The following is a 12,510-nucleotide window of genomic DNA, read 5'->3' on the forward strand; positions in this document are numbered from 1 at the left end:
GGGATGGAGGGGTGGTGGTCTGTGGCCGAGCAGAGTGAAGTTGGCCTGGAGTGGGCCACAACTCCTGGGTTTCCCCCAGTGAGCTAATCAGATTAGGTTAGCTGGAGTCCTCAGCACGCACACTACAGAGATTTGGTTGAGAAGATGCAAGCTGTTCAAAGAGACCATAGAATCATTCATTCAACAACATTTATTGAGTACTGACCAGATGCCTCACTTGGATTAGCACTTTCAAACTTTGCAACAACCTTGAAGAATTACTACTACTATACACATTTTATATATGATAAAACAGAGGCATAGAGAGGTTTGATAAATTGCTCAAGGTCGCACTGGGAGAAAGTGGTGGAGCCAGGGTGTGAACCCAGGACACGTGGTTGGAGACTGCTGCTCTTAATGACCCGGGCATTAAGCAGAGCGTGCAAGTAAGGCAACGCGGGATGAAAGCTGCAGTCAGTTCTCAAATTAAAACAGGTAGAGTTTCCAAAGTTTGTTGTTAGGAACTTGAACTAATTTTCCATACAAAACCATACAAAATTACACATAACCGAGCATTACCCAGGCAAGCCCTCTATTTCCCTTATAACTAACCTACGCCAGGAAGAGAAGCTATGAACCCTCAGAGGGAAAACGGGACAGGTGAGGGTTGCTTCACTGGGAGCTAAGCAGTTTCTGCCACAACGTCAGGAAGCCCACTCCTGGCAGCAGAGGGAGAGGGTGGCAGCCAGCACTTACAGGTCAAGCCTCCACGGCCTGGGATTCAAGCACGACCCTAGCCAAGTTTGGCCTCTGCTTTGGCTGCAGGAAGGGGCAGCAGTTGTGCCTTGCTTTACCATGGAGAGAGTTCTCTAATTGTTTTGATTTTTAAAAATCTCTTTTGAAGTACCTATGAAGCAATGTTCGTATAAGTCAAATTTTAAAATAATAAAATTATTATAAAGTATCTATAAAATAATATCTGCATAGTTCAAATGTTTTAATAATAAATGCCCTAACAATAAAGATGTTTGCATGTTAAAGTCTCTCCAAGTCCCAGCGAGTGGCCCGCTTATTTAGAGCATATGGAACACAACGGAGAACCTGGATCGTCTGTTGGGGTTTGTCAGGACGAGATTAGCCTGTATCCAAATGGCTGCTGTCAGACACCCTGGGATTTCAGGCTATAGTTTGAATGTTTTTTATGATCCTTTCATATTTCCAAGAGCAAGATGCTAATACAAGAGTTCAGCTGTATTTTGCAATTGATTCCCAACACATAAAAGTTTCCAGCAGTCTAAATAGTATTAGAAAAGCTCAATTTTAAAATATTACAAACTTCCTTTAGGGGCTACCCAGTGGTGCAGCGGTTAAGTATGCACGTTCCACTTTGCTAGCCCAGGGTTCGCTGGTTCGGATCCCAGGAGCGGACATGGCATCACTCAGAAGGCCATGCTGTGGTAGGCATCCCACATATAAAGTAGAGGAAGATGGGCACAGATGTTAGCTCAGGGCCAGTCTTCTTCAGCAAAAAGAGAAGGATTGGCAGCAGATGTTAGCTCACGGCTAATCTTCCTCAAAAAAAAATTTTCCTTTAAAAAAATGATTAGGGGCCGGCCCCATGGCTGACTGCTTAAAGTTCTGGACACTCAGCTTCAGTGGCCTGAGTCTGCAGGTTTGGATCTGGGCCTGCACCTACTCCACTTGCAGGCCATGCTGTGGAGGCATCCCACATACAAAGTAGAGGAAGACTGTCAATGAATGTTAACTCAGGGCTAGTCTTCCTCAAGAAAAAAAAGGGGAGGACTGGCAATAGATGTTAGCTCAGGGTGAATCTTTCTCATCAAAAAATAAAAAATAAACTGATTAGGGGACAGTTATTCATATTGCAAAACTCGTGTTTAATTTGCAAAAGAATTCATCACAAGATTTCTCAAACGGGCAACTTCATTGCTGTATTAAAATGTCAGTTTTCAGTTGACTAATTCCTATGCAGGAATCTTGCAAGACAAAGAAACTTTTACATCACCATGAAGCCACTGTCCATAGGAGACCAAGGAGAAACTGGAAATCTTCACACGCCCAATTTCTAAAGCCAGTGGGAAAACAGAATTCCAATTCCAGTCTGATTTATCGCCTCATGTGTTGGTAACATATTAGCAAGCAATGGTTTGAGGCGGCGAGTTCATTCTAAGCACTTGTTTTATAACCCACACGAAGCCTCCAGGGACTGCAGTCCTTTGGTTCCGGGGCTCACGTAGGTGACAGGCTCCCCGAAGAGGAGAAATAGGATTAAACTCATTATCCAGTCATCCAGCTAAGTCTTTTCTAGGAAAATATTTTTTTAACTTGAAAAAATGTTTTAATACCTTTATTTACATATTAGCTTTGAGAGAAAGGAAATTTCAAAGGGCTAATGATAACCACATCCAAATTGGCTTCTCTCTCACTTAAACATTTCCACATTCATTCCACACCCAGCCCACATGTTTAATAAGCACTTTCTGAGGGTCAAGTTGAGCTCATAGCTGGTGATTCAAAGACAAGAAGTCCCCGCCTTCAGGGAGCCCACAGCCTGGGGAAGGCGGGTCACTTCCTTTGCCTGAGTTTGCTTCCTGGGTCCTCAAATTACCATGTGATTTTGCTGCTGCTTTGTTTCAGAGACGCTGGATTGATCTGATTAGTCCACTGAAGTTTGCCGAAGTGGGTTATAACTTATAACAACTAACACATTTCAACAACTAACGCCAAATACTGTCATTTCAATAGTATTTTGAATGTTATTTGTGATTTTTCCATAGTTTTGTAAATGACATACTAACAAGAGCTCATCCCACATCTCCATTTGGATGACACGCAGGAATCTCAAAATTTTAGTTGTTAGTACCATCAATTCTGACCTAGTGACCCTGTGTACAGCAGAGTGGAACCCTGTCAGGTCTTTTTGCGCCATCCTCGTACCTTCCAGCGCTGTATCAGACAATGCTCCACTGCTATTCCTGGGTTTTCATAGCCAATTTTGGGGGAAGTGAGCAGCCAGGTCCTTTTCCTAGTCAGCGTTAGTTTGGAAGCTCTGCTGAAACCTGTCCACCTTGGGTGGTCCATATGAGTGGCATAGCAACTCAGTATCACAGCAACATGCATCCACCACAATATAACAACCAACAGACAGGTGGTGTGGTTCCCTGACCAGGAAATGAACCCTGGGCTGTGGTGGTAAGAGTGCTGAATCTTAACCACCAGACCGTGAGGGCTGCCTAATCTCAAAATTAACAAGGCTAAAATTGAACTCTTATTCTTATTTCCCCTCCCGACGAGGACCAACCCCTCATCAGTGCTGCCATCTCAGCAAAGACCATCACTTCTCTCAATGCCCATGGCAGTTAGATCAGAGGGTAACCCCAATACCTCCTCGCTCTTCCTCCCATCCCCACAACCACCCACCCTGTCCACTGGTGCCCCTGCCAGCCTCCACACTACTGTGGGGGGTGAGCTTTTAAAAATGCAAATTGGATTGTGTCTCTCCCCTTCTTAAAATCTTTCAAATGCTTCCCATCCCGCCTAGGTAATAGGCCAAAATCCTTGCCTGGTCTGTAGGGCTCTTCCGGAGCTGGCTCCAGAAGACCTCTAGGCCTCAGCCACACCATTCCTGACCCCTCTGGCCACACTCGTGCCTTTCAGGTCCTCCAGCATGCTAAAGTCTTTCTTGCCCCAGGGCCTTCACCCATTTGTAGGCTCAAACTGAACACCCATCCCCCACCCTCCCCTTCCCTGGGAAGGTCAGGCCTCAGTCTGAGTGTCACTTCCTCTCAGAGCTGGCCCTGTTTCCATGACATGCTAGAGATCCCTGCTAACAATTCCCATAGCTCATGGGCTTCCTCACAGCACTGAGCATGGTTATAATTACATACAATTACATAACTAGTTGTGTAATTCTAACTATTACTAGTGCATAAGTTCCATGAGGGCAGGGTCTCAGTCCGTCTTGTTCGTTGCTACATTCTAACACTACAGAGGTGCCTGGTAAATATGTGTTGGTTGAATACGTGAGAGAATATTCCAAAAGCTGGTTTTAATGGCCACAAATAATGCTTCTAATTTATCCTTACGTTAGAATAAAAAAAATAAAGTAGCTGTATTCTTAGAGCTAATTTTTAGTCAATTGTTCTGATCACATTTCCCCTAGAATTATTTTTAGCTATGGGTTAAACAAGCCTGGATAGTCTGGGACCTAGCCACCACTTAAAACACCATTCTCACAGGCTAGAAACCAGGGATGCTGGGCTCTGACTCCCTCCTCCACCTCCAGCTGCCATAGCGTCTCTTCTTGCCTCCATCCTGAGTGGCCACAGGCAGCTCTTCCCCATGGCCCCCCACCCCCACCCCAGAAGGCCATTCATACAACCAGGCGAAGAGAGTAGGGGCAGAGCAGGAGAATGCTTATGTTAGCTCCTAGCTCGCACTCTGTTATCGGGTATCTCCCCCATGGAGTACTATGACTACCTTGTCATACGTTGTGTTTCTGCTTATCTCTATCCTGGATCCAAAATAGAATATCAGAAGAACAACTCTCTCTATCCACCACTGTGTCTAAAATCCAACCATTTCCACGTTCCGATGAGAAATAAGACATGATGACCACTCTTCTAATATAGAATAAGCACCACCCTCTCTACTCTCGTCTCTTTGTTTTCCAATGCAACTACCATTGAAATAAATAATTTTATAAAATCAAGCTTCTCAGACACTTTCCAAGTAACATTTGCTCTAAATATCAAAAATTAATCACACAACTTGCCCCTTTAAAGATTTTAAACATTCAGTTTTTAGATATGGTAGTTAGATTTGCCTCACGGATGTCATGTTGACTGAGACAGACTCATAATGACAGAGACTGACCACAGTGTGGCTGGTAAGTTAACCTTAACCATTAAACCGATGAAAGCTAAGGGTTGCTGCCCAGCCAGAGAGCTATGGGGATCCCTATCAGTTCTATAGAAGATGGAAATTATGGAATCAATAACAGCACACTATGATTTGGCAGCTATATAATGACCGAGGTTTCATGTCCTCAAAAATTCTGAAAGTCTTACACTAAAAGCCCCAAGGAAAGGCTGAATCTATATGACGCCAAAACAATCAGTTGAAAAGTTGAAATTTCGGTCAACATAGTTACTTGTATCATAAAGATCTAAAAACTCTGTCATATGACCAAATTAAAGTAAAATAAAAAATCTGTATTCAAGTTAAAACATTTTGGGCATATAGATAGATGTGAATTCAGGATGCTGCTCACACTTAAAAACTAGTAACTTTTCTTGCTAAATGTTGGCCTTATAGCATTTCTGCCAAAGATATTAAATGTATGCCATAAAACATACATAACCAAGTTAATGCTGCTATAGGAACCTTATCTTTGGAATTTCCTGACATTTGAGGGTTTCTCATTTTCCATTTTAGGATTGAAGGCATAAGTCCTTGTATTTAATTTCCTGAGGCTTTAGAAAGAGAGAAGAAAGGGAAGAAAGAAGAGAAGGAGGAAAGGAGGAAGACAAGAGAAAAGAGGAAAGAGAAAAAAGGGAAAGGAAGACTAAGAAGAGAGAAAGAAACGAAGAAGACACATTTTCTTAAACTGAGGATCTGAATCCACTGGTTTGGCTCTTGCTCAGGTGGACTAATCGGCCTATGAAAATAAGCTGAATACATTCTCCAAAGCGCACAGCCTGGCCGTGTAATTCTAAACCCTCAGAACCTCAAAATCCTTAATCATTTCTTTCTTCAGCCTTGGCTTGGCTTTCTTGCCTCAGAGAGGGCAGTAAGTCTGCCAAATTCAGAGTTGAGCCTTTTCTTTCTTTTTTTTTTCTTAAGCGATAGGACCACAATAAAGAACCTGCTTTATTTTTTAAGAGCAGAAAGGGAACATCTTGCCCTAATCACCCGCATTGTTCTATTTTAAACAGAACGAAAAATCCAAAGCCAAAATTCTTAAAACACAGCTGATGCAACCATATTCAAACTCGCCAAGAAAAATTTCATCTTTGGACTGAAACTAAGTAACTTTAGCCGGTTTTAAAGAAAATGCTGGAAGACTAAAAAGAGCAGATGGTAGCTAAGAGAGAAAAGATAATGGGAATAACTGTTCACCACGTTTATCTATCCGCCCAATAATGACACAGATGAAAGACTCCCATTTCCCAGAACCAACCTGCCCGTGGAAGAGGGGGCCTCTTTGGAGGAACAGCCCAGAACGGGCTTAGAAGGGCTGCTTTTGGGGAGCAATGGGGACAGGAGCAGAAAAGTCATGAGAGTATTTAGGGCCCTGGTGTTGGCACTGGGGCCCTGGGGTTGGGAAAGGATTTAGAATTGGAGATCGATGCAAACTTTCTCAGAACATATAGAAGGAAGCCTCTGAATTCTTCTGTAGCTCTCACATAACACTGATGTCAAAGCCCGGCAAAGAGTGCAATAAAAGCCAAGGAGAGACTAGACTCATCTACAGAATACTGATACAAAAATCTTACATAAAATATTAGCAAATAGAATTCAACAGTACATTAAAAGAACAATAAACCATGACCAAATGAGAGTTCATCCCAAAATGTAAGGATGGGTTAACATTGGAACATAAATTCACTATTAATAGATCAAAGGAGAAGGGCCATATGATCATATAAAGTGGCTGAGAAGTAATTTGACAAAATCTAACATCTAATCCTAATTTTTTAAACTCTTAGTAAAAAAGGGAACATAAATGAACACTACCTTGATACCATAAAAACACCCCTCAAACGAGAGTGCTTGAGAGGGGCACACAAGAAGCAGTACCAGTAAAGTCAGGGGGGAGATAAAGCTGCCCACTGCTATCAGCACTATTTTTTTTTTTTTTGAGGAAGATTAGCCCTGAGCTAACATCTGCTGGTAATCCTCCTCTTTTTGCTGAGGAAGACCGGCTCTGAGCTAACATAGGTGCCTATCTTCCTCTACTTTATTTGTGGGATGCCTGCCACAGCATGGCTTGCCAAGCAGTGCCATGTCCGCACCCGGGATACGAACCAGTGAACCCCAGGCCGCCGAAGCAGAACGTGTAAACTTAAGTGCTTTGTCACCGGGCCGGTCCCTCAGCACTATTATTTAACACTGCTCGGAGAGTAGTAGCCAGTGCAATTCAGTTAGAGAAAGAATTATGAGGTATAAATTAAAAAGAAAAGATAAAATGAGAATTCTTTGTAGACAATATGATTATATATATAGAAAGTCCAAGAGAATCCACTGACAGACTATTAGAAACAATAAGAAATTTCTTTAAGGGGTCTTCTAAAAGAATAATATACAAAAATAAATAGTTTTCTTACATACAAAGACCATATGATGAGAAAAAAGATACACTAACAATGGCAACAAAAAGATAAAATACTTAGGAATAAACTTAGCAAACACATAGAATCCCAATTAAAAACTAACATAATTTGTATGTGTGAAATTTGATAGTGATATACAGAAGATTTAGAGAAATACATGCAAGAATAGTCAAGACATTCTTGAAAAATGAGAATAAAGAAATAAACAAGAGGTTTATAATCATTAAAAAGGAGACCAAATGGTCATTTTCGTGTATGTGTTTGACATGATAGTATATGTAGGATGTCCAAAAGAATCACCTGACAGATTATTAGCAACAACAAGAAATTTCTGTAAGCTCTACTAGACATTAAAACATATTATGAGGTTAAAATAATTAAAGCAGTTTGGTACTGGAAAAGAAATAGATAACCTAATTAATTAAACAGAATAGAGCCAGAAAAAAATAACAGCTAACATTCATTGAGCATTGCCTATATGCCAAGCTCTGTTTTAACTTATGTTTACACATATTTACTCATCCAGTCTTCACAACAAAGCTATGAAATGTTTAATATAATTATCACCATTTTACAGATAAGTAAAATGAGGCCAAGGCAAATTGAGTAGCTTATCTAATGTCATACAGGCAGTAAGTAACAGAGCTCGTAAGTACTCTGGCTCTAGAGTCTTCTCTAATGCTGTATACTGCTCACCACAGCATTATTTGTAAACTGGAAACAACCTAAGTGTCTATAAGTAGGGGAATGGTTAAATAACATACGGTTTATCCACAGGATGTAAAAAATGTGGCAGTTAAAAAAGGAAGGTGAAAAAAAAAGGAAGGTGGTAAAATTGAAAGATCTCAATCATATCCTAAGTAAAAAACAGTATATATATATTTCATTTTTTTCCAATCCTCTTTTTTTTTTTTTTCTTCTTCTTCTTCTCCTGAAAGCCCCCCAGTAAACAGTTGTATATTTCAGTTGTAGGTCCTGGCTGGGCTATGTGGGACGCCGCTTCAGCATGGCCTGACGAGTGGTGCCACGTCTGCGCCCAGGATCCAAACCAGCAAAACCCTGGGCTGCCGAAGCAGAGTGCAAGAACTCAACCACTCTGCCATGGGGCCGGCCCCATGATTTCATTTTTAAAAGGACATAATATATAATTATAATATTTATACAATTTATATAATTCTGAAATACACAAACTTTTTTTTCCTGGAAGAGAACATAAGAAATTGTGTTTTTTGCAGCCAAAAGAATCCTACCTGATAAACCATGTTGAGCAGGCGAGTTACATGATCAAATCTGTATTTCTAGAAGACTCCTCAAGCTGCTGCAGAGGAATATACTCGGGGTGGGGATTGGAACAAGATGACCAAGGTGGTAGCAGTGGAGATGTAGTCAGATTCAAGATAACATTTAAAACTACAACCGAAGGACTTGCTGATGAATTAGATTGGGGTATGCGAAAAGAGAAGAATCAGAGATGACTCCTAGGTTTTCGGCTGAAGCAAAATGAAGGGTGATGCCATTTAACAAGATGGCAATTATTTTGGGAGGAGACAGTTAGTGAGACAGTTAGTGGTGGCCTGGATTGAGAATTTAGGTTTGGACATGTTAAGTCCAAACTATTAGATAACCAAAGAGAGACCCAAGCAGGAGATGACGGTACAAACCTGAAGCTGGGGGAGGGAGTCAGGGCTAGAGACATACATTTGGGAAGCATAAGCATGTAATTGACATTTAAAGCCACGGGACTGGATGAGGTCATTTGGGGAGTGTATATAGATGGAAGAGAGAAGTTCTGCTCTCATCCTGGGATACGGTGTAGATGGGTTAGCGGGGAGTGTTATTCTGACATGGAGAGGGAGAGGAAAATAGACTGGTGAAGTCATGAGAAGTCCAGCGAACACAGTCTGTCAAAGTGGAGCGAGTCAAGTTGTTTCTCAACTGCCAGGAGGCCAATCAAGAAAAGAACAGAGAACTGGCAAGGGGATTTAGCAAGACGGAGGTCAGAGGTGGCCTTGATCAAGAGTACTTTCAGGATAAGTGGCCAAAGCCCCACCGCAGTGGGTCGGGGCAAAAATCAGAGGTAAAGAAGTGATGACAGTAAGTAGAGACAACTGCTTTGAGGAGCGTTGCTCTAAGGCTGGTTTCCAGATTAGTGGGTACCAAACCAATTAGCACACTACAGAAGTGGACTAGAAATTAGATTTCAAACCAGAAAATAAATAAATTGTTTCCAAAGCACAGATTTGATTTTCAAGCATTCACAGGTTTTATTATCTAACGTATTATTTTAATACTATAAAATATTCAGAGTGTGTACATCTATATATAAATGAGGAAACGGTGGCTTCTAGGGGTTAAGTAACTTGTTCAGGGTCACAGTGATAGACTGTGACAGGGCCAGAGTAGACCCACGCATGTTTCTAGAACCCATACCCAGAAAAACACACAAAGAAGAGCCAGGAAAGATTCAAGGTGCCACGCACCGTAGGGGATGGTAACAGCAGAATTAGCATCAATTAGCACCAGTTAGTAGACTGCCAGTGTTAACACAAATTTTCGTGTAACTCTTGGTTACTAGCTGAATTACAAGTACTTATCACATCCAAAGGGTAATTTTTAAGAGCAAATACTCTTTTTTGAGGACTGAGAACACAAAACACATGCATCAGTTACCACGTTTCCAGGTTTAATCAATAAACTCTCTTAAACTATGAACAGTCTCAACTAAGCACAAGAACCATCAGTTTAAGAAAGCAAATAGGTTGAGAACAGACAGTTGTGATGCGGCGTGAACTACTCAAGCAGACAGTCACCGTCACCTACCTGTGGTCAGCACTGGGTTTCGGTCTCCCGTTCCACAGTCTTCTGTTCACGGTGGAAGGCGGGGGAGAGGAGGGCAGAGGCGGGGGAGGTAGAGAGGGCAGAGGAGGCAGGTTCCTTTTATCTTTTCTGAAGCTGCTGCCTGGGTTCCCATTCTTGTCCCCTTCTCCATCATGTTTGAACGTTCTCCGGGGTTTGGGCAGGGGGTTGATGAAGGGTTTTGTGGTGGAGTCCTCCGAGCCCTTGTACACACTCTCCAGGCTCTGGTTGCAGGGCCTCCCACATGAGCCTTTCCTTTCCTCCCCAGCCTCAGGGGCAGGCTCCTTGGCTTCCAGGTCCAAGCGGTGTGGCCTGAATTCTGAGCCACTCCTGCCTCCACGGTTCTCAGGAAGGGTGGGCCCCTCCTCAGCCTTGTCCGGTAGGCAGTGTGGGGAATAACAAGTCCCTGGTAACTGGGGATCCAGCCCTGCCGACCCATCCTTCAGAGCCTGCTCAAGTTTCTTGACCTGCTTCAGCACAGAGAGGCTATCATTCTGAAAGCGCTGTTGGCCAAGCCTCCGCTCTCGGCCTTTGCCCAAGCTGGGAGCTGGCTCCCTGGCTGGCTGGCTTAGGTCTTGCCTCCGCTCTGCATCCTGTCCCTCGACTCTCACTACTCCTTTATTCCTCTCATCCTCTTTGCTCTCTGTTTCCAGCCTCGTTCCATTCTGAGCCTCTGTGACCAGAGTCCTCACACCATCACTACTTCTCCTCTCCATCACACAGGACGTCAGGTAATCCTCTTGCTCATCTGCTTTCCTGCCAGCTGCAGTAGTGGGCAACTCCTTTTTCCCTTCCCATTCTGATATCTTGTCCTTTATGCTGAGGGACTTGTGCCGGGCCCCGCCTCGGCCAGGAGGGCAGGGGTTCTGAACGCCCGTGAGCTGCCTCTTGCTAGCCCTGCTGGCTTCTTTAGCACTGACATCTGAAGCTGGGTCGCTGATGGTCATATCTGAGCTGAACATGTTCTGCTGAATACAGTCCACTCTTGACTCTAGCATCAGGTTATTGAGGCTTTCCAGCGGGCTTCTTCCGAAGGCTGAAGCCTGATTAGTCTCTAGGAAAGGGATGGAGGACCTAAGTGGCTGCCTTCGAGGGTCTTCCCCAGCCTTTGGGCCTTCCACCTTGACCCTGAACAACAAAGACAAACACTGGGTGAGGGATTCTTGGTTACTGCTCCTGGCTGGTCATAGAGATTTACTAAAACTTAGATATAATAATAATTGCAAACCACAAACATTGAAAATACCATTTAAAAAATAATTTGGTTTTCTTGGGGAGATAGCACGATGGAACGAAAGGAGCTACTGGATTTTAGAGCCCAAGAGACTTGGGTTTAAGTCCTAATTAGACCACTGACCACCTGTGTGACCTTGGGCAAGTTGTTTAACCTCTCTAAACCTCAGTTTCCTCTTCTGTGAAAAGGGAATAATAATAATACACATCTAACAGGGTGGTTATAAACATTTAATGAGCCAACCCAAGTAAAGCATCTAGTATGTCATGGTATACAATAAATGGTGGTTATCGTTATTATTAGCTCTCTTCCCTGATGAAAATAGGAGAAATTTCATGAGATAAAAGCTTACGTAGTCTAAGTTTCCTCTGCTTCTGTTATCAACAGATGGTCCTTTGGAATGACTATTTAAAAATTAAAACAACGCCATAAGTCATGAAGTTTTTGCTAATTCTGGGCTTGATAAGTTGTCCTGATTTGAGTGGGGAAAGCCACATGATTGGCTGCATTTGAATTGAAAATTCTCTAGAACGTGAACCCTGCTAGACTGGTCTCTCCAGGAGGACAGGGATTCTTTTGAATTTTGGCATATTTTGACTACTACTGCATCCCCAGCACCTACACTAAGACCTGGTGGAGTGGGTGGCCAGTAAACATGTGTGGCACGAATGAATGAGTGAATAAACAAGCAGGTTCAGATTTCAGGCATGGCCTACAACTGCACTGTCCAATGTAGTGGCCACTAGCCACATGTGGCTTTTTTTTTTTTTTTAAAATTTTTTTTTTTTCTTTTTCTCCCCCAAGCCCCCCAGTACATAGTTGTACATTCTTCGTTGTGGGTCCTTCTAGTTGTGCCATGTGGGACGCTGCCTCAGCGTGGTTTGATGAGCAGTGCCATGTCCGCGCCCAGGATTCGAACCAACGAAACACTGGGCCGCCTGCAGCGGAGCGCGCGGACTTAACCACTCGGCCACGGGGCCAGCCCCCACACATGTGGCTTTTTAAACTGAAATCAAATTAAATTAAAGCCTCAGTTCCTCAGTGGCACCAGTCCCATGTTGAGTACTCAGTAGCCCACTAATGGTC

At 43.0% G+C, this 12,510-nt stretch overlaps 1 protein-coding gene across 2 annotated transcripts in view; it reads right to left on the minus strand.

Moving 5' to 3' along the window:
* DENND2A (DENN domain containing 2A) overlaps positions 1-12,510 on the minus strand; it is a 99,404-nt gene that overhangs the window by 60,536 nt on the left and 26,358 nt on the right. For both annotated transcript variants that reach the window (XM_046669674.1, XM_046669673.1), the window contains one exon: positions 10,155-11,318. In XM_046669674.1, coding sequence (XP_046525630.1) covers positions 10,155-11,188 — 1,034 coding nt within the window. In that variant the 5' untranslated portion in view covers positions 11,189-11,318. The remainder of the gene's footprint in view (positions 1-10,154; positions 11,319-12,510) is intronic.

The sequence above is a fragment of the Equus quagga genome, chromosome 8 (assembly GCF_021613505.1).
Source record: "Equus quagga isolate Etosha38 chromosome 8, UCLA_HA_Equagga_1.0, whole genome shotgun sequence".
NCBI classification, from domain to species: domain Eukaryota; kingdom Metazoa; phylum Chordata; class Mammalia; order Perissodactyla; family Equidae; genus Equus; species Equus quagga.